Genomic DNA, 27,704 nt, shown 5'->3' with positions numbered 1-27,704 from the left:
TTCTTGGTGAATGTTAGAGATAAGTGTTGTCTTACTTGGACCAAACTTGTTTAGACAAAAATAGTTTTTTGGTTTTCTTTTGCAAATGGGAATGAATTTTCCATTCAGGAAAAAAGTGTCAATAAAAGATGCATTTCAGGGGTCCTTGGGAAAGGTTACGCCCTGCTCCTTTATTGCTGTTAAGCTGGAAAAAGTCTAGTTATGTGACATGCCTGTGCAGTGCTCGTAAATTCATATGCAAATTAAGGATGTTACAAGGAGTGCATCTCGCTGATCGTATATGCACGATTGTCAGAAACAATTTTTGTCAAAAAAATTACATTATACTCTGAAAAGACATTATTTTATATGCAATATACATAGGCATAATAAAAAAAATCTTTGTTAATAATTATCACTTAATTAGGAATCAATGTAAAACATCTATGGTACATTTTAATGGCTGCTTGTAAATGTAAATAATCTAATTATATAAGACTTGGTTGTGTTGTAATTGTCACTACAAGCATCATGTATGTGTTTTTACAATTGGGATTATTTAAAGACCTTACGTTAATCGGCCATTTCAGATATGCACTTTATTGTGAAGAAAATGTGGCGTTGGGGAAATAAGGCTTTCCGACAGACGCTGTCTTTCCGACAAACCTGTTCTTCACCTGAGAACGGCTGCTTGCGTTGTAGCCGAAACGTCGTGAGAATTGTATTTTATTATGTTTTATTTTATTATTTTCCTTCTACGTGACTTTACCGAAATAAGATGAATCCCTGCAGTCACGAAAGTTTTAAATCGAAATGTAATTGTTATTTGTAAAAAGAAAAATACTGACATTTGCAAGATACTCTGTATTGTAGATGTGTGTATTGTGGCACTGGTATTGTAACGTGGAGCATTATTATTCCTCAACATTAATTGTCGAATCTAAGGCGAGGTCAGAGTAAATCAGATGTGTGCTTGTATACTCTACATGCAAAGACAAAATGTAGTCTGCTATAATGTTGGGGCAAGTGCTGTTAGCAAGCACCTATTCTGGCTGACATGGCATGCCTGGCTGCTTCGTCTTGCGAGAGCTATTGTTGACGCATTGCATCGGGTGCTTATTTTGAGCCAGGTCAACCATGCAATTAAAATTAGATGGATGTACCTCAACTGTATATATACATGTATGGATTCCTTTTGCAAAGAGGACAAGTACAAATTGCAGTTGGCTAGCATTATGTGATGGCGTGTTGAACCATGCCAAGTCGAAAATTAATGCGAGACGAGGGTTGGTTGTGTTTGGTGGCTAACGTTAAGGGTATTGGGAAAAGGAGTGTGATTGCTTGAAGTGGGCCACTCGCAGCACACTAAATGTTTGGTCACAGCCCCATCTTGATAGTACACGTGCTTTCATAGCCTCATATGTAATAACGTATGTGTTTTGTATGGTTGTAATTGGTATTTATCTTTGCTCGATTCATTAGGAGTAGCAATTGTATGCAGAAACATTAAGTATATTCCACCCGAGGTGCTTGGCATCAGAAAATGTAATTACACGGCAAAGCAATTATGTTGTATTTTCTTCTTATGGCTGTGATGCTGCCATGGGGGGGGGGGGGGGTGCCCTGTATGGGCATGCAGCCAGCTGTGTCCCCCACCAGGGTAGGAAAGATGCTGACGTGCATTGATAAATGCTTCCATTATTAGAAATGCCAGTCGAGATTTAGAAACAGCTGGCGGTAATTGGAAACTGAGATAGGTACCTGTCGGAATTGTACCCATTGTAATCAAGCTAGTTTTACTTGTTTATAATGTAAGCCAAAAGTGCGTATGTACTACTGTGTAAAATTAGCAGTACTGTAGTAAGCTTTTGCACAAATACACAAGGTTTATTATTGAGATCCCTCGCCTCATTACCATTGTTTATTCAGTTATCGTTAAGTTCACGTGACCTCATTAATGTTGCTAGGCAACGTCCAGTTACATGTAAGTCTGTGCTTACAGAAACGTGTGATTCCATTCTGTAGAATGCCTTAGACATTTGAACTTTCGAGTAATTGGCAAGAAGGTTTGTTAACTGCTATTTGTTAACTAAAAACGAATAGGTGAAAATTGTGTTATATTGCCAAAAACCTTTTTTTATTGATCTTTGGTGGCCATTTTTCCCTCGCTTGTCAGCGCAATCAGCTTGGGTTTCAACAGGTGCATTGTTTTGAGAATTACCTGTAATTGGCACGTCTTTACGTCTAAAATCCACATGCTATGAAATGTCTTGGGTCTTTTTGTACCAAAATTAGAAGCACACGTTCTCTACATTTTTACTGATAATCGTCGCTGTGCTTGCTGAAATAATAGTACGTTTCATATCATCCACGTATGGTCCATCACCTTATCTCCATAATTCTAAACAATATCTACTGATTCAGCACAGAAAGGAAAACTACACAGTTCCTAGATTTAAAAAAAATCGTTGGCAAATTAGGTTAGTTTTGACATTTAACCGCCAGGGCTTTCAGTAGGAGCTACGTTGGCAATTCCTGAGTATTTTGCGACATTAATAGTCTAATATTTATAATCCTAAACTGCCTCCCTATGCCTCTAAAGAATTAGGTTAGCAATACTTAGGAAGTATTATAGGATCACTGATTTTAATGACACAAATGGTTTATAATTGATATAAAATATATGTAAATATTAATCCCCATTGTGCACCGCCCAGCTGCTCCTTTATAGTACAGTTCTTGTAAAATAGGGCATTCTTTTTAAATTGATATAGAATATTAACTTTTAAATAATGAACAAACATAAATAGATTTGTATAATGAATTGTTGTTGTTAGTTTTTTAAGGGTAATGTTTATTGTCAGGCTCTGCAAACCACAAATTCCCATTGCTTAACATTTATTTGCAGTAGGAAGTCCTTCAGGAGCCCTTCTGTAGTTATTTTCGTCCACTCGGGTTACTATTACGTTCGCTAATTACATTGCACAATGTACTAGGCAGTAATAATTAATTGATCAAATTGAAATATTACGTTATTGGTACATGCATCAAATCAGGCTTTTATGAATTCGTTATTTTCTGTCCATGGCTATGTTATAAAATTATGTTTCCTTTAAGCTAATGGTCAGAAATAATAAGCTAGACGTAAATAAGATCGACCAAACAAGACACACTGTACAGACAGTGCAAATTATGCAAAAATCATTGATTCTGGAATCTAATTGTTGCCCCGAATTGTCACAATTTATGAAATTGCGCTGAGGGTCACTAATTTATGTACCTGCTTTGCAGTTGTTTGGCCCGGCTATGCAGACATTATACAAGCAGCAGCAAACAGCTTTGCCACGCCTTGGCCTTGACAGTACACTTAGCTATTTTGAGTGCTTTGCAGCCTCAACCGTGGGGGCCTTCTGCTTCCGGTGGGGTAAATATCATCCGGATGTCACATCCTGACCTCTTGGCAAACTTTGACAAAGCACAGCGCTGTCGAGCAGTAATTTGAAGGACGTGGATGCATATCAAAGATAAACTGAATGTGCTGAACAAAATATTTTTCTTTTGTGTGTGTTGTTTTCGGTTCTGATTAGCTTAGCAAGGTGGGTAGTTGGTTTTGAGTCCTGTTTTGTGTTGGAAGAGCAAGTTGACACATGCCTGCCAACATGCATACTGTCTTAAGCCGTTTGAGGTGGTGTCAATTTCCTACGCACAGGTTTGAATTGGCACTGACAGATTTTGCGAAATATTTATTTCTAGACGTGAAATGATGATTACGTGATAGTTTCTAAAGCTTATCTTGACAATTTTTTTCAGAATAAAAAAATTTAAGCTGCAGCCCTTTCAATTCATAATGAAGGTTTTTGGGTTATATTGCATAAGTATAAATGTGTCGTAACCCTCCACCACCCGACACAGCCAGTAAAGTTTGTCATGTAAACAAAACTCGCCAATTTAGTTACTACTTCAGCCCACTGGTGTGTTGGAGAGTAAATCCACAACGTTTACAATTTGAGCCCTTTAAATCCTGACAAGTTGTCCTCCATCAGAAACTATACAATCAGTATACACCAGCCTTTAACCAAACAACAGAAAACTAGCCCAGTAACGGGGTGGGTTTGTTTCTCAAGACATGAGTTTTTTTGTCAATTCTGGTGGTGCCAGAAGATCTTAACGTCATTATGATCTGATGTATTTGTGGTGGGGTTGTTTTCCCATACTGTACATGAAAGTTTATTTTATCAAGATGGATTCTTAGAGGTAAATGAAAAATCCCTTTGCTTTTCAGAGTGAAAGGAAGCATAAGCTTGCAACTGTTGATATGCTTGCAAGTCATCCATGTTTAAAGGACTGAAGTTTAACGCTTCCACTTATGTACAGTATAAATCAGAGAATTGGCAATCCAAAACATCCACAAATCCCTGTAATTTGTGGCTTATTAGTGTTTCTCCATCTCTCATTATCTTGTGGCACACTGCAGCGGATCTAAAAATCTTGACGGTCATACATTTTTGGGTTATATTATACAGATGCGCTGTACTTACGTTTTGTTTAGTATAAACTGATTTAGCCATTTTTAGACTTCGATATCTCGTATAATAATCCAGTAACGTATATACACCATTTGAGGCCTCATTAAAAAAAATTCTAACTTCAAATCACAAATTAATCGTGGATTAATTTTGCTATCAGTTATTGGCCGCACTTCCTCTTGTAATCCGCGCAATTTTTCAGTTTAATGCGACCGTGCAGCTATCCCCATATTATTTGGTCGAACATCTGCTCTGCACCGTGTATTTACATGATCCACGTTATGCTCACACCCCCCCCCCCCCCCCCCATATCAATGGAATTTTGGGATTTTTGCTATAGGTCGAAAGTAGAGTGAAAAGATTGCAAATGTCTGATCATACTGCTATGGGTATGAGAAGACATGGCAAGAAAGACAGATGATTCCTCTGGTGAAGATTTCTGTTAGGAGGTTTCAAAGATGGCACTTTAACACAGCTGCTTAATTGTATGCATTACATTTCTTTGTCTAGTTAGAAAGGTCACGAACTTTGTTTAAGCCTTAAAAGCTGGTAAGCAGATGTTCTTGCATACAGTATTAAAGCTGGTGGGATTTATTTTTCTGCAAACTACAGCCATGAGTTATGAATTAACCTTTTATTTATAGCTGGGTGGAAGCCCATTGAGACACCGTGTATTGTGCAAATCCTGTAATTGTCAAGGGGTGACTAAAATGATCCAGGCACGGTGAGGTTTCTTGCATGTTTGTAGACCAGCATTACTTTGATGCCTTTATTATGTTTGCTGCTGTTCATAGTGAGGAGAGGCATTTTAGCAAGCTCTTTTTTTCCCCTCTGCACATTTAGTAAATGTTACACCATTGGTCATTTAAACCACTGGCTGTAGAATCTTGCCGCAACTGGACACCAATAACGGCTTGCAGGATGCCTTACGGAGGGATCAATTAATGGTTGTGGATACAGTTGCACAAGGTGATTCATTGGTTTCCTTGTGTGTGAACCACACTCCATATAGTGTTTCTGCTCATTTTGTTAAAATAAAAATTGAGCGTTTTCTAAGCGAAGTCTGTTGTATTGTGCAAGTAGAATTGTGCAACAAAAATACATGTTCTCCTCATTCATGTTTAATAAAGAAAATGCCTCAATAATTTTCTTCGTTCAAATTAAAATATAGTGTACCTTCATACATTCAGTGTAACTTTTTTCACTGACATTGTATCCTTGAACAGAAACATTTACATCAGTATTGGATGTGTCTCAATTTCGTTTTAATGGATTTTTCTTGTCATTGTATGCTGAAATGCAAGCTCATTGCACCCTTATATCGATTGGTAACATAGTTGAAGGCGGCTGGATCAATTTAAAGTCTAGCTAATGTACCTCGGGATGTCTGTTAGGCATCTGTTAAATGTGCACAATCCTTGCGCCACGGTACATTCATTGCTTCTAGGTAATTTGTAGCCTACTCCGTGCTGTGCAGCACACTGATTATAAATAGCATAAAAAATCAGGTTGCACCTAATGATACCGTAAAATAATGTTGTTTACCAGTAACTGTATGTTTACATGCAAAGCTAAATGTGAAATTAAACACCGTGAAAACACGACGACGAGGCATTTGTTTTGAATGATTACAAAATGGTTGTATTGTCAACAGAATTCTGTACGCTGAGTTTACAAGTTTACACTCCATTCAATTGTCCAGGAATGAAAGCTGACCTTCATTTTGTGTTCAGTTTTTCATCCTTGAAATGAGTTATATTTCATTGGGAATACTAATTATTTTCCTCAGACAATACCCCTTTGATTGCCACCAATATGTAAATCACCCGTTTTCAGATGCATATTAATTTGGCAATTTACGAATTCCATTTCTGAATCTCGTACAATTTGCTCATTCATTGGTTTGAAAGACAAACTGTGATACTACATGCCAGTGCTACACGTGGACAATAAAAGAAAACCATTGATTGACAAAGCAAACTCATCGACTGATCTGTGACTGTTGGCAGCCAGTGCAGTCTGAGCCATGGGATATAAAACTTTATTTTTCCAGGTAAGGCCCACTGAGCTATATAGCTTTTTTTCAGAAGCGACCTGGCCACAAATTATAGCCCATTGCACTTGCTTATGTGGAATTTATAGCAGCCAAATACTTTAAACGCATGTTTCTAAATAAGGAGGGAAAATCCATGCGACCAGAACATGCAAATTCCAAACTTTCAGGCCTACGGGTTGGGATCGAACCCAAGACCTCATGTATACCAGGCCAGGTAGTTAACATCTCGCCACCATGGTATCAACATTAAAACGATGCAAATTGGAAACCGTGGCTCACTTCTACAAATATAGCACGCTAAAAATAAACAATTTGAGTATAGATGCCAACAAGTGGCTGGTGTAGTTGTATTTTTAAACTAATATAGCCTGTAGGTTAAATTGAATCTGAGCGATGGATTTATCTAAGAACTATTGAGATTTTAGATCGCTTTTTTACGAATAATTAAGGATATTTCTGGTAAGTTTCAGCATAGTTCATTTTGTATTGTAATAGACAGTGGATATGGGTAAGGGATTACAATTACTTTCATTTTTGAAGAAACCAAACCAAACTGAATACTTAAGCGTTTTCTCCCATTGCAACTAAAGATCATCTTCTGACACGTCTTTGACACTTAACTTGCAGTTCTGTCAATATACTGGATGAAGGCCTCCCCACACACCATGCTCGCTGTTGGGGGGGGGGGGGGGTAATCATACATCACCACGCTGTGACCAATGCAGACAGGTGAAGTTGGGGCCCAGGACTGTTTACTTTCGACTCGCCATTGATGGTAGAGATAGCCGGGAATCAAACTTATGTCTAGGTCGAAGGCTTGTTAAAAATCAATTATAAATCCAAAATTGTAATACCGGAAAATGTGTGCAAGCTCCTTGTATGCATAGTTTTATGAGATTGTGAATATAACTTTGCCTGCACAATGATGGAAGCACTAGCTTGTTTAAGACGTGGCAATAAAACTTCGTCGTAAAGTTTGATTGCGAGTTTTATTGTGAACAATCATTTGCAAGGCACTGACATCCAAATCTTCAAACATTTACCCAAACTTTGTTTTATTACTGAAAGAACCAATAATAAGTCTACATTATAGACTGCCATTAAACTCACCCTGCTTAATAACTATTGCTACAGTCTACATTATTATAGACTGCCAGTATGCTCACTCTGATTAAGAACCAGGCTACAGTCTACATTAGTGTTTTTTATTTATTTTTATTCACCTTATTTATTATTATTTTTCTGTCTACATGACTTTACCAAAAGAACCAAAGAATATGAGATCAGATAAGGTTTGAAGATATGACACCATAAATTCCATACTATAATATGTTATGGGGAAAGTCATCCTTTTTTGGTTTGTATTTTTTTTTAAATCCTTTATATTAAGTTCGCTTGCTTGCTTGCGTGCTTGCTTGCTTGCGTGCTTGCTTGCTTACGACCGTGCAAATCTTTTGGTCGTTTTTTAACCCACTTCCCGTGATCCAATCGAGCTGACATTTTGCACACGGACTCGTTGTGCGAGACAATTAATGTTCGTGAATTTTTTTTTCCAAAATTTTACAGTGTTTAGGGAAAACAAATTAAATATTGAATTACCAATTGTTTAATACTGCAGACAATCATCTGACCCATAGGTGGCAGCCATCTCAAGCCAGAGGACGAGAGGACTCTAGCCGCCACGCATATAAAGGATTTAGAGTGAAAAACTTTGTTTTTACGGGTTATTCTTTTTAATGAATAAAAATGTTTCCAATGTAAATTACTTAGTGGCTTTGGCTAAAATCTGGCCAAATCATATGCCAACCTTCATAGCCTACCCTGTTGAACTTTTGAAATGAATTTTCCTTCGATATTAAAAGTTTTCTGCATATGTGAAGTCCTGTACAATGTTTTTGCTATTTTCCCTTTACAATTATTCTAAGTCTCATGGCCAGCTCATCTTTGAATAATTTTAATCTTGTAATTGTGTGCCTATGTTATTTTACACAGCATTGATGTCATCAAAATCTAAATGGGAACAGCAAATCACGATCAACAAAGTAGAAATTCCCACATCAATGCCCTGGACAAATTGTATTGATTGATGTGCTTGTCATTTCCAAGGACGAGGAATAATATAATTATCCTGTAAAGTGGTTATACCCTCGAATCGTGCACGTCTAATAACTGATGCGCCATTGCATCTGCCAACTTACTGAATAAGATTATGTTTGTATACGTTGGCACTGTAGATGCTATTTAAGCAGTACGTATAAACGCGCATCTACATTATCGAGCTTTGCATCATCGCTCATATGCATTGTAGATGCCGAGCCAGTGGTCAAAAGTCGCTATACAAGGCGCTGTTTTAAATGATACCAATGTATAGAGACTAGCTGTACTACCCGGCTTCGCCCGGGACTTGTATCCACCACGGCCGGCCGCCTTTGTCTCCCCAGTGGCGATGTTAATACGCCACACCAGTTACTCGTTTGAGGCTGAGTCGACCTAGGGGAGGTTCAAATAATCTTGACCGGTGGTGGCCATGAGCGGGAATCGAACTGGGTTCGCCGGGTTGGTAGCGCAGCGTAGCGTTAACCACTACACCCACCGCTCCTCACACACACAGACGCACAGACACACACACACACACACAGACACACGCAGACACACACAGACAGACACACAGACACACAGACAGCACGCTAACCACTACACTACCGCTCCCCACACACCACACACGCACACACACAGACACACACACAGACACACACACAGACACACACACAGACACACACACAGACACACACACAGACACACACAGACACCCACACACAGACACCCACACACAGACACACACACACAGACACACACACACAGACACACACACACAGACACACACACACAGACACACACACAGACACACACACACAGACACACACACAGGCAGCACGCTAAGCACTACACTACCGTTCCCCCTACACACCACACACGCACACACACAGACACACACACAGACACACACACACAGACACACAGACAGCACGCTAACCACTACACTACCGCTCCCCACACACCACACACGCACACACACAGACACACACACACAGACACACACACAGGCAGCACGCTAAGCACTACACTACCGTTCCCCCTACACAACACACGCGCACACACACAGACACACACACAGACACACACACACAGACACACACACAGACACACACACAGACACACACACAGACACACACACAGACACACACACACAGACACACACACACACAGACACACAGACAGCACGCTAACCACTACACTACCGCTCCCCATACACCACACACGCACACACACAGACACACACACACAGACACACACACACAGACACAGACAGCACGCTAACCACTACACTACCGCTCCCCACACACCACACACACACACAGACACACAGACACACACACACACAGACACACACACACAGACACACACACATGCAGCACGCTAAGCACTACACTACCGTTCCCCCTACACAACACACGCGCACACACACAGACACACACACAGACACACACACACAGACACACACACACAGACACACACACACAGACACACACACACAGACACACACACACAGACACACACACACAGACACACAGACAGCACGCTAACCACTACACTACCGCTCCCCACACACCACACACGCACACACACAGACACACACACAGACACACACACACACACAGGCAGCACGCTAAGCACTACACTACCGTTCCCCCTACACAACACACGCGCACACACAGACACACACACAATACACACACACGTACACACAGACATACACATACATACAAACACACACATACATACACACAAACACATACACAATACACACATACATACAGACACACACATACATACACACAAACACATACAGACACATACATACACACATACATACAGACACACAGACATACACATAAACACATACACACATAGTCATGACCTGGCTTTGCCCGGGACTTGTATCCACCACGCCCGGCCGCCTTTGTCTCCCCAGTGGCGATGTTAATACGCCACACCAGTTTCTCGTTTTGAGGCTGAGTCCCTCCCTCGCCACTCTCCCTCCCTTGCCACTCTGCCTCCCTCGCCACTCTGTAGAGGACGTGAAATTTGTATGAATTTACCTCAGAGTGGCGTGTTGGGTGTCGAGGCCTAGCACCGTGCAGAGCCTCCCGCCTTGCCTGATTTTCCCACCCGGCGAACGCTGGGTACGGGTGCCGGTCCCCCCCCCCCCCCCGCGCTATTAAAAATGGCGTCCACCCCGCGGCGAAAAGTTGCTACTCGTTGCCAGGGGCAACCGCCGTCCAATGAAAGCGGCGAAGGCGTCGTTAGCTGTTGCCAGGGGCAACCGCCGTCCAATGAAAGTGCGTATGGTCCGAAATCCACACACACATACACAGACAGACAGACAGACATGCACGATTTTATATATATAGATTCATCTGGAGAAAGTTTCTTTCATCCAATTAATTTTGAACAACAAATGCAATTGAATGGCATGACAAGGTGTATAGTTGGCCAACACTTGGTTCACCCTCCACATCCGTACACTGGTTTCTTAGCCTGCGATTTTACACATTTGATCAAGTTGAATTCCAGTTGTTTGCCAAAAGAATGTACTTTTGAGTAGATTAAGGCGGTCTGTAGCACCGAACGACATCATTACCTCATTCACTTGAAATATCTGTAATGTCTTTGAAATCGTGTTTATAATGGGCTTTTGTATTACAGGAACTTTCAAAATATCTTTTTTATTATGCCTTGTAAAGAGAATAGATGTAGACACAAGGTTGTTAGTCTTGTAGTAGCACGTCGATAAAGTTAAACATTAACGGTTTAACCTGGTGTACTTGCAGTTTTAAATAAACAATTCCAAGGCATAGACGCTCCAATGTAATGAAAGTTTGATTACAGATACAGTACTGCTTTTTCAAGAACAGCCGTATAAAATATATATAGTTTAAAAACAATGTTTGTTCAGTTTAGAATGCATTTACTTAATGCCTTAATAACCAAAATAAAGTTGATTGTGTTAAATCACACTGCTCACTTGAGCATAAACTACTATGTCGTGTACACACATTCCACTTGGGCATATTGCCTATCTCTTTGGCAATGCTAGTTGACATAGATGTAAAAGATTACAGTGCAGTTGCCGAGCACACGGTGGCTAAGCAGTGCTGGTTAGACTTGCTGCAGTGTGACTGTGAAGGTGACCTTTGGGAACCTGCAGCGCTGGCCTGTCAAGCCATGCTACTAGTCTTACTGAACATTTATTTGCTAAATCTGAACAGTGATCATGCATGATAAGGACATGACCAAGGTGTTTTGCCAGAGTTACAGGTGTTGATTTTGCGACTTGCCTGCTTGTGATATCAACATTGTACCTATGCCGGAAGTGCTATAGGCCTTAGACTTTACTGTGCAACGGCGCATATAGGTGTACAATATTTAAAAGTATTGCTATGTAAACAGCAGTAATATTGAAATTAGGTAATCTAATTTTTCCTATTAACTTGTTTTACAGTACTTAGCTTTCTTAGCTCAGATAAGAACAATTTAAAGAGAAGGTTGTAGTTGACCATCGTTGTTTGGGTAGGTCTTATAATTGAATTAGAATTAATGTTTCTCGCAGTCTTGTCTTGGTTGATGTTACTTTGAAAAATGAATGATAAGACCTCTTCACATCCCAAAGTACATCTTGCCAGCAGGATACAGACTTAGAATCATGTTACATATTACACGGACTAATCAGAAGAACCACTTGAGCACCCAAGAGGCACACAACACCATTCACAAACTTATTTTATTCATATGTTGGCCACCGACACACTCCAATAGTGCGAGGGTGTTGGTGGCCAACTATACAAACTGGGTTTAACATAAGTGTTTAGATGCTGTTTTTGCTTGTGGGTTGCAAAAAATGCCTTGATTGTGATAGACAATGCTTTTTTATTCTTATTTTTTACCATGGCCAAAGCATTATCTTCTTGACTCTTAAAGTTGACTTGCTGGTGCTTGCACCAATGTTGTACAAAAGCCATACCGCATTATGTAAGTGTGCCAGGTAGAAATATCTTTATCGTAGTCCTGGGGAAGGAAATGTGTGAATTTGTTTTGCGTAATTGCAGTCAGGTTTCATTTTTGAGGCACGATTGAAACCTGTGTATCTTATTGCTAAGTAATTTATAGTGTGAATTCTGGTTTGAGCAGGATTGACTGGTTTCTTTTTTTTTGGCTACCACAATTTGTAGGCAATTGTTTGCGGGCCCTGTTTTCTACAAAATTGCATAATTGCCTTGACCTGTGTGATAGCTAGTTAACTGGCACCTGGATGGTGAATGTTTCTCAAGGAATTGTTGTATATTTTTTGTTTTCTATGCATAATATTTAAACAATACATTGTTCGAAGAAAAAACCAACAGGAGCAAGTTAGGAGCATAGGTTTTTCCCCTTTTATTTGGCAACAAAACAGCTGTGTTAAGTTGTTAAAACACCAAACTGAAACCTTTTACAAGGAATCATGTCTGCATTAACCACAATACTTGAGGTCAAAATGCAAACAAACATACTCTGATAATATGTCTTTGAAACTGATTGGTCCACACCAAAGACAGCTTTCTTTTGAGCCACGTCTCAAACGGTGTTAAACCAGAGGATGCCAAAAGGCATACAGGTCAAAGACAATGCACTATCAGAGTAATGAGAGCTCGGGGTGAGCATCTACATCACGGGACCTCCTGCATATATTATCAGAGTGTTTTTTGTTTGCATTCTGACCACAACTATTGTGGTTAATGCAGACATGATTCATTGTAAAAGGTTTCAGTTTGGTGTTTTAACAACTTAACACCTGTTTTGTTGCCAGATAAAAGGGGGAAAACGTATTCTCATATTTTAGTACTAGCAAAGGAGGTCACAGGAAGGAGCAAGTTAGCCCTGATTATTTAAAAACACAAATATATGTCCCCAAATAGTATTTGAAAATGTGACCCACTTTAAAAGAGCAAAAGTTTACATATCTGCAATAAAAAAAATGGGTGCTGCTCTGAACATTGTGGAAATCCTCACAACAAAAATTATCCCTCATCTTTGTGGAATATTTTTGGCATTCTACTGAATCGTCACAGGACGTTTTCAGTTGGGGGGTTATTTTATCGCCATTGTGAAATCCCTAGTTTGGGCTTTTAGTGCCCTCTGTCAGATATCATAAAAAATCAGAAGTCTTGGGGGATGTTGCAACCCATTTATACATTTAAAAAAATTCCCACACTGTTCTGCGACCAACTCGCTGATAAAATTTGTCATGGCTGAAACCGAAAAGATAATTGCAAACTGGAATCGAGTTGTCCACAGTCTGTAATCTATTTTTCCAGATGTGTTTATGTCGATCGTTGAGGCTACAGTCAAAATTGCTACCGACGTATGTTAGTGTGCTGCAGTTATTATGATTTATTATCGATGTACGAGTAGCCAAAATTAATTGATATTTTTTTATGTAATGGTTCTTTACTCTTAATTGTTAAGGTATTTTTGCCATTTGATAAAAATTTATGTAAACCTTTAACAATTTCATACCACCCAATTGTCAGCCTTAGATTTTACAGTGCTGCTGAATGGGAATGAGTCATATTTAAGTAGCTGTCTTTGTTTTGTCTGCAATTATATTTAATGCCCTGTATCTGCAATACATGATTATCTCTCATGCATGTTTTGTTTTTAACATGGTAACAAATTATAAATGTAATGTCTGCTGACCCTTATGCTACCACTAGGGCTGCAGGACCTCAGTAAATGAGATGTTCATCTCAGCTGTGAATCCAGGGCAATGTTTTAAAATTAATGAGATCTAATTAGATTGTGTGTCTTTTTCAGCTTTTCAGAGAAGTAAGAATCATGAAGATTTTAAATCACCCCAATATCGGTATGGATGCCACCAACTATATTAATGATTAATGTATTCTGTAAAGCTTCACCATGTTTCGTCTTTTAGGAGGTTCCTGCATTTTGGGACAGTTGGGCAGTTCACAAAAACACTTAATTGCAGCATCTTTAACTAAAGCGGAACACATTGAATATATATCCCCGCAATTGATTAGCTCCTGCATCGCTGATGTGAATAATTTCTGTATCCACTTTAAAATTAATATGAGTCAGTATTCTGCTGCCTCGTAATTAATTTTAAAGTGTACGCTTGTGTCCCTTGCGTCTTCTTAATTTGTTTGTTTGATTTTTTTGCAGTTAAATTATTTGAAGTTATTGAGACGGAAAAAACATTGTATCTCGTGATGGAGTATGCAAGTGGAGGTAAATATTACTCGGTCATTTTCCAGCTTTCCTCTGATGTCAATCACCTTTTTTTTGTTTTTTTAAAAGTTTTGGTCTCTCCTTTCTCCTTTTCCTCCATATGGCACTTTGGGGGGGAAAGTTCAGTCCAAGTTTTGGATACCGCAGAGGTTGCATTGTTCCCGTGTGCAATCAAGGTTCGCCAGTTTGTAACCTGATCTCATCCCCCAACTATGACTGGCGCCACATCAGAAAGGAGTCACTCCTTTGCAAGAGACATTCATGATAAGCCCCGCTGACCCGTCTGCTTGTGGACGTTAAGGTCTCGCTGAAATGCAGAATTTTTTTACGTGTGCAAGGTGGTGGAGTGATGTCGAAATAACCACCTGTTAGATCATTTTTGCCAAAACCAACTGGCCCATCCATAAATTGTATATAGTCTGTGGGAGTTTGCTTAGTTCCTTATATAATGGGTGCCACTATGGCGAGATGGTAACTACCTCGCCTGGTATACAGGAGGTCGTGGGTTCGATCCCTGCAATGATGCCTGAATATTTGGAGTTTGCATGTTCGCCCTGTGGTCGTGTTGTACATTTATCGACATGAGTTTATTTGGCTGCTATAAATTTCCACATGATAGCCACTTACTTGGCTGAGCTTATTACTTGTGGCAAGGTCACTTCTGAAAAAGATCTGTATAGCACAGTTGGCCTTACCTGGTAACATACAAATTGCTTAGTTTTTTATATTCGTCACCAATGTCATGTGATTTCAAGGTGTTGGTTTTGTCGGTGTTTTTTGTTCTAGTTTCTTCACACTTTCGCTTGAGCAAAACGAGTGACGATCACATCTCAGATCAAGAAAATATATAACGTTATTGAAATACTGAATTAAACTGTCAAGTCTGAACGATTTACACGCTACATTTTCAATTGGTGTTTATTAATGAGTCCTGTTCTTTGTGAACGTGCTAATTCATTTTCAGCATATTAGGAATGCATCTGCAAGATGAATTGATGTTATTAAGTGTCACATGAAAGTGTCTGCATATTTGTATAATTTCCTTCATTATTTGCACGTAATGAAATGTTTTCTTTTTTCAGGCGAAGTGTTTGATTACTTGGTTGCACATGGACGTATGAAGGAAAAAGAGGCACGAGCAAAATTTAGACAGGTGAGCATAATTTATCTTGTCAAAAATACGTTCCTTCGGAGTGGGCAGGTAGAAACTTGGTTAGACAGCGCATTCGTGCGATCCGTGTCACGCGGCACAAGCTGTGTGGGGCGGTGCGTCACGTGCGGTGCGTCACGTGGTGCTGAGCCTGCCCGAAGCGCTCTATGAAATACAAATCGAGGGCGTGGCTATGCACGACAGACAGACAAATAATCCCTGGTGGGCAGTGTGGAACTGTTGTTTCTACCTGTAATATCCCGCTTGTGTATTGTTGGTGAACATACTATTCCCACTGAAACTGCATTCCGGCTCGCCATTATGTTGACTCGTTGACAGATGTGCATAGGTGAGAATGGGCCTTCAGTGTGGTGCTAAAGGTGGCCACTGTGGAAGTAGCCACCAGACTTGGACCACATTCCCTTAATTTACTCTGTGCTGCGTAATACATATTTCTGATTGGTGTTGGAGGCATTCATTTCTTTGGGATAAGTGGAAGTCCATTACAGTCCATTGTATTTAAAGAAACCTGCGTTTTTAAAGGGAACTCGGGATGTGGCTGTACACAGTTGTGAATTTGTTCTGGAGATTTGCTCAAACAAGACAGCCGTAGATAGCAGTCGGGCCTAAAATTGAATGCATTCATATTGATCATCTTCATTCGCTCCTTAAAGTAAAACCTTTCCCCATAATGGAAGTCTTACTATTAATATAATTTGTCTTCCCAGAGGCATTACAACCCTTTTCATTAGAACGAGCTAGTTTTCTTGATATCTGTTCATTTATAATATATATAGAATAGCTGTACAAATATTCCTTGAAGATGGTCACAGAATACAAAAAAACGGTTCTGGCTTGGAGATAAGCTCTCAATTAAGGCTATGTAGAGTGACTTTAGAAGAAATATTTTTTAAATGTCTTTGAGGAATAAAAGCATAATTTAGAATGGAGGAAATATTATCCATCTCATTTATGCTGATAAACAGTCAATATAACAACCATTGTAAATAATTGACGGAATATTGAAAAAGTAAAACCAGGATGCAAAGTTGCACTCAGGATAAATATGAGCAAATCAAAGGACGTTTGCAAGTTCAATTAACAAATGAAGGCATACATTTGTGGAACAACTAGAACATGCATCAGTTGTATGTGTACTTAGGGCAGTAATTTGATTGTGGGCAGTTATCAGAACTATATAATAAAAAGGTGGGTGGTAGCAGGTTGCAGTGCTTTTGTAAAATGTTATTTTATAACGACAACCAACATACCAATATGCTTAAAGATCGACATTTTCAATTGTAGTGATGTTGCCTGCTATAACATGCGGTAAAACATGGACACTGACAGAGAAAATGTAACAAAAGCTGAAAAGTATGAAAATAAGCATGGAGTTGAAAGAAGCAGATTAATCCAGGAAGAAATGCAAAATTAGACACGGCACACCGACTGATAATTATAGTGAGTGGACTTCGTCAGGACTTTGGGATATTGCTAATATTATTAAGTATTTTTTAAGTCTACTTTCACCTTTGCCCAACCCCACTTGCCAAAAAATGACATCCACATCAAAATTCCTACTCTGGTTTCGGGCTGCATGCTCTTATGGGTTTGCCACTCGTGTACATATTGTGAGCGCAGGTGTTATCGTAGTCGCAATTGCTGCTCATAACCTAGCCCTCAAAGCTCTGGCTTCGAATGAACACTGGGTGAAATCTCTGATAGTGGTCCAGTGCGGGCGGGCCCCTCGGATGTGGGTTGTATTGAAACTGAAAGCGATGCGGTAAAAGAAAGCCAATGATCGCAACAGCATTCTTGGTAGATCAGAGGTTATGCCTGTGGATTTAGAGGTTGTGCATTCAGAAATGTTTACGGTTGCAGATGCTTATTATAGTCGAAGAGAAGAGTTTTGAGTTTTTTATCCATGCCCGAATTTTGATGATTAATTTGTTTTCTCGAGCGCCTTGGAGAGACATTTTAATTTTGAAACCTGGTTTAGACAATTTGGATGTACTCCCTTCAAATTAAGGAAGTACTTGTTCCAGGTAATAGGGAGATTTTGTTCCTCAGATATGGCAACACTGCCATATGGTAACTATAAAGCCTTTTACAATATATAAGCAGTCGGTGCAATATGGGGCAGTGGAGCTGATGGTCGTGTTATGCATTCACTGTTAATCATCAATCTTCCTCCAGCAGCAACCTGTTAAACTGGCTAATCTATCAACCCATGTACTCTAAAAGCCTCTGTATTTTCCAGTTAAAACTATTTTTTTTATTTTTGCTTGAGAGGAAAGTGCAGATGTTTGTGAGATGCATTTAGCCATTAAATGTGCTACATCTAACCCCTTAGCACTGCTTTTATATGCGCTTGTAACTACTGAGAGCATTACTTTTTTATTTTGTCTTACTGTTAATTAAACAATGCCACCACTTTCATTATTGATGCATTGGTGTACGGGAAATCTGCTCTTTGTAATGATTTTAATGTTATTGAACTTTTATCAACAATTTCTTCATGTTTCCTTTCTAGATTGTATCTGCTGTGCAATACTGCCACCAGAAACACATTGTACACAGAGACCTCAAAGTGAGTTTACCTGCCAGTTACCATGCTTTTATATCTACTACACTTTGAGCATGTGCAAGTATTCATTTTATGACTTAATAGCAGACGAGATGTTATTGAACCTACAATAATGAACACATCTGTGCCAATTGCATACTAATAACATTGTAAAGGTTAATAGATATTTTTTTCCTGTGACGAACATTTTTATTTCTTTTTTTATATTCACATTTGACAATGCATGGTACTTATTTATGGAGCTTATTGTTGGGATTTTATAGGGTTGGCTGATCTTATCTTAAAATAAACATGCAAGATGTTGGAAAAGAAGCGTGGGTGGGTGGGGAAAGGGGGCTAAAATTGGAGGGTTAGGAGCTGCGCATGTTGACTGAGTGGGATCTCATACAGTTAAAAAGGTGTGTGTCCTGGTGACACTGGGCCAGTGGGTCTCAGATATCTGGGGCAGGGTTAATTTTTTTGTAACAATTGATCCCATGCTCTTTTAAGTCTGCCTCCTTCAAGCATGTATCTCTGATGATCCAGGGAGGCTAATTGTGATCGAGGGAATTGTTCCATGACACTAAGGATGGGGGGGTCCGTGGGATTTCCACATGCTCAAATATATATCCTTCATTAAAACGGGTCAACTTCTTTCACATGGGGCACGTTAAGCAGACGTAATAACAATCTCTCATTTGCCGCATGTCCTGCGTGAAATGGTATTGTTGTGTTGATGATAACCCCCCCCCCCCCGCGCGCAGGCGGAGAATCTTCTCCTGGACGCCGACATGAACATCAAGATCGCCGACTTTGGCTTCAGCAACGAGTTCACGCTGGGCAGCAAGCTGGACACGTTCTGCGGGAGCCCCCCCTACGCTGCGCCCGAACTCTTCCAGGGCAAGAAGTACGACGGGCCCGAGGTGGACGTGTGGAGCCTCGGAGTGATCCTCTACACGCTCGTCAGCGGGTCGCTGCCCTTCGACGGCCAGAATCTCAAAGTGCGTTTGCATGTTGGGGGAAAGAGGGGGCTGTGGGGCAGTTAAACAATTATCCCATGACATCTTGGTCCACAAACCTGCCAGCAAGACGCTTACACTCCAGTAGTGATGTCACTACCAGTTTGTCCTGAATGGTGGCTATTATTGTGTGGGGGGCATACTCGTGATCGGTATCATGTACATGTATGTGCATCCGTGAGTGAATTTTGATGCACGTAATTTTATGCTTTTAGTTTTAAGAACTGCTATGCAAAATTACAACTTATGTTTTTTTTTATCCCACAAAGACAAGATCAACTCACATGGTCAAAAAGTAATTTTGCCAATGGTAATCACCAGTAATCATTTTTCATTCAGGATAGTCTTTTTTTAAGTCCAGCTATGATTATTTTTTAGGAATCTACATCACATGTCTGGTTTTTACCAGCCACATATATGGAAACACATTTTCATAAGGAAGTGTGGCAACGCGGCAAAGTAAGTTATCAGTTTTCAGTTTCGGTTTCATTTATTTTGTATAGCCCTGTGAGCCATTCGGCTCTTGAATTGGGTGCAACCGCAACAAACAAAAAACAAAAACATGAACAAGTTGTCCAGATAAGCAAGAGGCCAGAGCTCATACCGTCTGGATCCTGGTTTCAAGCAGCTACCTGTGATTAAACCTGCTGCTCAATATTGAGTTGATGGTCTTAGCTCGGTCAACAATGAATACACAAAAAACCTATAACATAAAATTTGTGTCTGCAAAATATGGCTGATTTCCATGTATAATAGTTTAAAATAGTTTGACTATCATATGATGAACATTACTCTTGAGTGGCAGCATGAGTAAAAATTGCTTTCCCCGATCGTGTGGACTAGATGTTGCTTGAAGGGATCTCAAGAGGGGGGGGGAGCTCTGGTATCCGCTTCTATGGGCCATTCTCTGACAAATCATTGCACTGCTCTTTGACATATCTGATAGGATTCTTCAACTTGTGGCATGATACCGATAGCACAAATTGAGATAAAATAAGTTTGAAAACTGAACTTTAAAAAATATATAATTTTTTTGGGTAGGTGGTTAACCCATGGGCAAAGAGCCGACTCAAGGGTGCTTTTTGCATTCGTGTGCTGTGCAGGAGCTGCGTGAGCGTGTGCTGCGCGGGAAATACCGCATCCCCTTCTACATGTCCACCGACTGTGAGAACCTGCTCAAGCGCTTCCTGGTGCTCAACCCTGCCAAGCGGGGCAGCCTGGAGGTCAGCTGCAGTGCTAGCATGTGTGTTTGTCAGAGGTGTGCGCTGTTGAGATGATGCCTGCTTGCATGTGTGTGTGTGTGCATGCTTGTGTTCTTGCCAGTTTCAAGCACGAGAATTACTGGAGATCACTGGCTGAAACAGTGTGCGCCCGTTCGATTATCTCTTTGCGGGTTTGATTACTGGCATTGGTGCTGAACATGTACATGACATCTGGTGTCTGAACCTACCCAGAAATGGTCCTAGGTTGACTGAGCCTTGAATTATTCGCTGATCCAGTGTGTGAACTTAAGCACTGGGAATAAAAAGGTACATTGATGCAGTGCTGGCCTCACCACACGCTCATGGGTTTTCTCAACTTTAATGGATGTTAACAACACTGTAAATTTGGGGTGCTTGTTTGCCTTAATTTTTGGTTTTCCTACAGCTAAAATCCATCTGGGTATTGCTGGTAACGAGGGCTTCCCTTAAATATATATTCAAATTCCTGTGGCAAGGTTGGAGTCTTGGTTAAAGTGTGTGTGTAAAACGATACCAGCGTGTCCTATTGAAGATTGCCTTCTGCGTCGGTGGATGTTCCCCGAGAGGCTGGCATAGCAGGTGCAGTGGTCTCGCTCTGACAAGGGAAATCTATGCCCCATAAGGTATACAGTTGCTCAGAGTGTTGTCCATTTGACCCTGTTTACAGGAAATGTTGTTTTGGAACAGGGGGCTTAGCACAGTTTATTCATAGCTTTTATGCACAAGTTTATGATTTGGTAGATGACTAGCACTTTGGCATTTAGGAGATATTTTATTACAACTGTATGGTATATCATGAAAGCCTTTTCATCGTAGAACAGTTTTACAGCCATTCATGTATTAACAGGCTCCTGAAGTAACAGACTTTATCTCTTAACATGACGTTAGCACTACATTGATCATTATTTGAAGAAATGGGCCTGTTGATACCTGGTTTACCAGATTGTAAAAAGAGACTTGAGCTCAACTATGACAAGAGGCTAACCTCCCTGTTCCTGATGACGACCGCTTGTGTTGCGATCATGACTTTACCGAAAGAACCATAGAATATAAACTAAGACATCTAAACAATTAGAAAAACACGATTATACATTTGAGAAAACAATAATTTATGTTCTTCGAGTGCTCTTATCAACTCTCAAGCATCGGCATCGCGTCTTGTAAAGTGTTGTGCTTTTTGGATTGTTTTGGTAAAACTAAAATACCAGCATTCTTAAAAATTGGTCGAAAAGCACGATTGTTTTAAACATGGCTCACAATGTACATTACATTGTTTTTTGGGGATTTTTACTCGGATTTTATTCCCTGCATAACTCGCATATGGGCTGTTGAAGTGATGAACAAATTTTAGGCAAACCCAAAATCTGCACCATCAGCCGTGGGATTGCTTTTGCACCAGTGGAGTAATTGAGTGAAATATCATTCAACTTAACAAATACAATTAAATATGTTCAGCATGCATTATTGCCTTGTACAAATGTACAATATCGTTTGGCCAATTGTCTACATTTATTTTTATATATTATGCGCTGTATTTTTCAGGTCTCCCTTGCAAAAGGAGACGTTTTGCCTCCCGTAAGATTTCATCCAGTTGTAAATAAAGGTTGTTCTGCCACAGTGTGCAGCACTCAAGCTTTACGGTGGGGCTCAATGGAAGGCTTTTGCAGCCAGTCTGCATATGTAGTGACAGAACGGTCACTACTGTGTTGGCCCGTACGAGGGCTGGGGGCCCCAAGGGGGTGCCTGGGGGGTCACGTGCTGGAGGGATCCGGACCTTCCCAGAGGTGGGGGAAGTGAGGCGTGGCCTGGGAAGTGAGGCGTGGCCTGGGAAGTGAGGCGTGGCCTGGGCGGAGCCGGCCACGCCAGAGAGACGAGATATAAGCGTGGTGTGAAGGCAGAGCAGGGCGGTTCCTGAGAAGAATGAAGACACCTCGTGAAGATGCCAGAAGAGAAGACCTACAGTGAGCGGACTGCCAGCAGCCAGCTGGCTGGGTCACGCTGGAGCGGATAAAATACAATTGTGTGTTAGCTAGTGTAGGTCGGTGGTCACCACCCTATGTGTAGAGTAAGAGTAACTGTTGAGTAAACGTTGTGTTAATTAATAAATGAGTGTTGCCTCCCAAGAAGTGTGTGCGCCTAAATTGAACCCATTACATTTGGTGTCAGAAGTTGTGGAAAAATAAATATTGCTAGGTGTTATCCTAGGGAAGTAAAATGGGCACACGAAAAACAAATACTAAACTCATCTGGACGTCTTCGTACGACGGGGATGGTGTGACGACCGTCCTTCGGACAGCCCCGGGGATGGCAGCCCCGGTGACAGAGAGAGAGAGAGAGATGGCGCTGCACGCGGAGCGGCGGGACTTGCATCGCACTGCTGCTTCGCCGCCATCGGGAACGGAGCGACGGAGCCGCGGCGAGAGGACACCATCGTCGCTGCGGTGGCTGGCGGGGGAGGCCCGGGCATGCGGGCCACGCGGTGGGCCCGCCATTTCGGCGGCTGGTCGGGGCGCGGTTCCCGCCAAAACGCCGTTCCCGCCATTTCGGCGGCTGGTCGGTGCGCTGTTCCCGCCAAAACGCTGTTCCCGCCATTTCGGCGGCTGGTCGGGGCGCTGTTCCCGCCAAAACACCGCTCCTGCTGCCGAAATGCCGCTCCCGCCGACATCAACGCCTGCAGAGGGGGAGTTCCAGCCTTCTGCTCGAGCGCGAGAGGTGGATGGGTTCGCAAGAGCAGGCCGTGTTCACCATCAAAGATTCTTCGGGCCGTTCCAGTGCTCCACCTTGCCGCCCTCCGCTATTCACAGTTTGCCAGGCGAGTTGTGACTTGACAAGCACCCGGCCCCAATAAAAATAATAATAATAACTTCACCCATCTTGCGTGTGCCGGGTTGCGATCGCGGGTGTTTTTTTTTACTCGCTGGGTTGCGGAACGTGTTCGTCCGGTTGTGTGCGTGAGAAATTGACGCGGCGACCAGTGTTTGTTGTTAATTACGGCGTCGAGATCGGTATCTTCTGGGGGTAGTTAATGATTAATTCGTTGTTGGTGTCCCGAGCTCCGTTGATATCCTGTATGTAGCCGTGTTAATGACTCGTGTTACATCGTTGTTGCGAAATCGCCATTGTTATTGTGTATACTGTATGGAGTTTCGCTCGTGATTGTCACTTGTAACTGTCAGAAACTTTGATCGTCATTGTTGCCAATGTACAGACCGTATGGAGCTTTGCTTGAAATTGTTAACAGTGTATGGACTGTTGGGTACTTGCTGGTGATTATTTACTATGTACGGATTGTCTGGAGTATTGATTGTGTGTGTTGCCATGTGGGGACTGGATGGAACATTGCGCCAAATGATTGACTGTACGAACTTCGTATACTGCATATACTGTATTAATCAATTCGGCGATTCTTGGCGTTTGTGTATAGTTTTTTTTAATTCGAATGCCCTGAGTCCCATGGTTAATGTTGAAGGGGATTTTGAAATTACAGGTTCGGTTTGTTTCAAACTCACTGGTTGGTTCCTGTCCGTTGTTGCACAGATGATGTCTTTTGTGCGGGAATGCTCCTTGTGTTCTACATGGATCGGGGGTGCGTTTCCGTTAATTGCCGTCAAATTGCGTTGCTCTCTCCACTCGGTTGGTACAGCTGCATTGCTGCAATGCGAGTCTCGGAGATGATGTGTACGGATACGGGATGTGAGGTGTATTGTTGTGAACATTGAATATTCGGGATCGTCACAAATTGTGCGTACCTGTTCGGCATTGGATCAGTTCTGTGGGGGATCATAATTCAAATTGTATGTGTTGTGATGGTGTTAAATTGCGATGGTGACATGCTGCCAGGGATTTGGAATTGTGGTGCTGGCTGTCACTTATCTTGGGGCGCAGATCCTGACCAGGATGGCCCAGTGAGTGTTGCGTGTCTAACATGAATGTTGTGGTCCCGTCATGCAATGGCTGACGGCTTGACCTGACAGCCCGGAGATTAAAACGCTCCGTGGTATGTCTAGCCTAGTGGGCTGTGCGCTCACAGGGCTCGGAGAGTGTGGTCCCGTCATGCAATGGCTGACGGCTTGACCTGACAGCCCGGAGATTGAAACACTCCGTGGTATGTCTAGCCTAGTGGGCTGTGTGCTCACATGGCTCAGGGAGGGTGGTCCCGTCATGCAATGGCTGACGGCTTGACCTGACAGCCCAGAGATGGAGACACTCTGTGGCTTGTCTAGCCTTGTGGGCTGTGCGCTCACATGGCTCAGGGAGGGTGGTCCCGTCATGCAATGGTTGACGGCTTGACCTGACAGCCCGGAGATTGAAACACTCCGTGGTATGTCTAGCCTAGTGGGCTGTGTGCTCACATGGCTCGGAGTGTGTGGTCCCGTCATGCAATGGTTGACGGCTTGACCTGACAGCCCGGAGATTGAAACACTCCGTGGTATGTCTAGCCTAGTGGGCTGTGTGCTCACATGGCTCGGAGTGTGTGGTCCCGTCATGCAATGGCTGACGGCTTGACCTGACAGCCCAGAGATGGAGACACTCTGTGGCTTGTCTAGCCTTGTGGGCTGTGCGCTCACATGGCTCAGGGAGGGTGGTCCCGTCATGCTATGGCTGACGGCTTGACCTGACGGCTCGGAGGTTGAGACCCTCTGAGGCGCGTTGAAACAGTGGGCTGGAGATTCGTAAGGTTCGGGTGGAGTTGGCCTGTTACGTTGAGACTGTTTCCCTCAGTTGTTAGGGTGCATGTTGTGCAGTGAGTGAACGATGGGTCGTCTCAGTTCGGTCGGTACAGCTATATGCTGCGATGCGAGTCTGGGAGAGAGACTGGGTCGTCTCAGCTCGGTCGGTACAGCTATATGCTGCGATGCGAGTCTTGGAGAGAGACTGGGTTAAAATCCCACCGATTTGGCCGACGTGTGCTACTGGTTGTGACGCCGCGTCGGAAAGGCGGTGGGGTGGTAACATGGAAATTCCCCCCCCCCGATATGGCCGACGCGTGCTACTGGTTGTGACGCCACGTCGGAAAGGCGGTGGGGTGGTAACATGGAAATTCCCCCCCCGATATGGCCGACGCGTGCTACTGGTTGTGACGCCACGTCGGAAAGGCGGTGGGGTGGTAACATGGAAATTCCCCCCCGATATGGCCGACGCGTGCTACTGGTTGTGACGCCACGTCGGAAAGGCGGGGGGGTGCTAACGGGTGACTGTCATTGCATGCGTGATTCTAACGGTGGGGGGGCTGTGATGGAGCGTAAGTGGGTTAGCCGGTTTTCATGTATATTTGTTGTTAATTCCCCGTTTTCTATGCGGTTCCCTTTTACCCTCGTCGATTCTGTATATATTACGTGATTGTATTTCTTATCGGTTGCCGGTCATTTATTGATGTTGCTGGTTCGGAGGCACACCTTTTCGATGTTCACAGTTGTGTTACAGCCGGGGACGGCTGTGTGTTTATACAGGGGGGGGTGATGTAGTGACAGAACGGTCACTACTGTGTTGGCCCGTACGAGGGCTGGGGGCCCCAAGGGGGTGCCTGGGGGGTCACGTGCTGGAGGGATCCGGACCTTCCCAGAGGTGGGGGAAGTGAGGCGTGGCCTGGGAAGTGAGGCGTGGCCTGGGAAGTGAGGCGTGGCCTGGGAAGTGAGGCGTGGCCTGGGCGGAGCCGGCCACGCCAGAGAGACGAGATATAAGCGTGGTGTGAAGGCAGAGCAGGGCGGTTCCTGAGAAGAATGAAGACACCTCGTGAAGATGCCAGAAGAGAAGACCTACAGTGAGCGGACTGCCAGCAGCCAGCTGGCTGGGTCACGCTGGAGCGGATAAAATACAATTGTGTGTTAGCTAGTGTAGGTCGGTGGTCACCACCCTATGTGTAGAGTAAGAGTAACTGTTGAGTAAACGTTGTGTTAATTAATAAATGAGTGTTGCCTCCCAAGAAGTGTGTGCGCCTAAATTGAACCCATTACACATACAACCAGTTGTGATCTTGTGGCTTTCAACAAATTAAAAAAAGTGCTCTGAAAGGAAACTAGTTCATAAAGTACATGGAGGACCGAGTGTTGAGTGTGGCTTCTGTTTTTAGGTTCAGCTATTTTGGACATATATTCTATGCTGCTTTTGATTTCCTAAAATAACTTCTCACATTGAGCAATGAAGCGTTCAGCTCTATGCAATCACAGTGATACAGTCGACTCTTGAATTATCCGCATGCGGTCTCTCCGATTTGCGGATTAACCACGCACCTGAGATTTTCACGGAAATTAACACCTCATGGATTTTTTCTTAAGCCCAAATGAATCATCTGAAAAGTTATCCATTGTTATTCTTGGAAATGTTTATTACAAGTCACGTGCCTAAACCGAACAAATGTGTGCTCCGGTTAATCTGAAATCCACGTGAACGACTCTACAGTACAGTAGTTGCATTTATTTATGACAGTGGGTGGATTTTGATTGGTGTGGCTCTGCTATCCACTTAGTGGGCGGAGTCTTCTGCGCGAGAGAAGGAAAGTGTTATTACTCAGCACACCCATTGATCGGTCGATCATTAGTATTCGTTCTAAATCAAAATCAATACATTCTTTAATAAAAATTTTAGTTTTGTTCATAAACAAGCTCAATTTTCTTAATTTAAACATAATTTATACCTATATTAGTTTTTGGCATAGAGATCCAAGGAAAATTCATATTTTTGGATTATCCGCTATTTTTTATTATCTGCGGCCGTCATTTGCGCGGATAATCGAGAGTACTGTACTTAATTTAAATTATGTTATGTTTTTCCATGAAATTTCATACCGTTTACAGTAAGGTATGAGCCAAGTAGGCACTCGGCAA

The 27,704-nt window shown here is 42.2% G+C and overlaps 1 protein-coding gene across 6 annotated transcripts in view; it reads left to right on the top strand.

Moving 5' to 3' along the window:
• The window catches only part of LOC133347078 (MAP/microtubule affinity-regulating kinase 3-like), a 48,808-nt gene that overhangs the window by 5,169 nt on the left and 15,935 nt on the right, over positions 1-27,704 (top strand). For all 6 annotated transcript variants that reach the window (XM_061559014.1, XM_061559010.1, XM_061559011.1 and 3 more), the window contains 6 exons: positions 14,473-14,521; positions 14,839-14,904; positions 15,987-16,057; positions 18,588-18,644; positions 19,385-19,621; positions 20,743-20,862. In XM_061559014.1, the coding sequence (XP_061414998.1) occupies positions 14,473-14,521; positions 14,839-14,904; positions 15,987-16,057; positions 18,588-18,644; positions 19,385-19,621; positions 20,743-20,862 (600 nt within the window). The remainder of the gene's footprint in view (positions 1-14,472; positions 14,522-14,838; positions 14,905-15,986; positions 16,058-18,587; positions 18,645-19,384; positions 19,622-20,742; positions 20,863-27,704) is intronic.

The sequence above is a fragment of the Lethenteron reissneri genome, chromosome 25 (assembly GCF_015708825.2).
Source record: "Lethenteron reissneri isolate LAM-NWPU_2019-01 chromosome 25, ASM1570882v1, whole genome shotgun sequence".
NCBI classification, from domain to species: domain Eukaryota; kingdom Metazoa; phylum Chordata; class Hyperoartia; order Petromyzontiformes; family Petromyzontidae; genus Lethenteron; species Lethenteron reissneri.
This window is presented reverse-complemented; position numbering and strand designations above follow the sequence as displayed.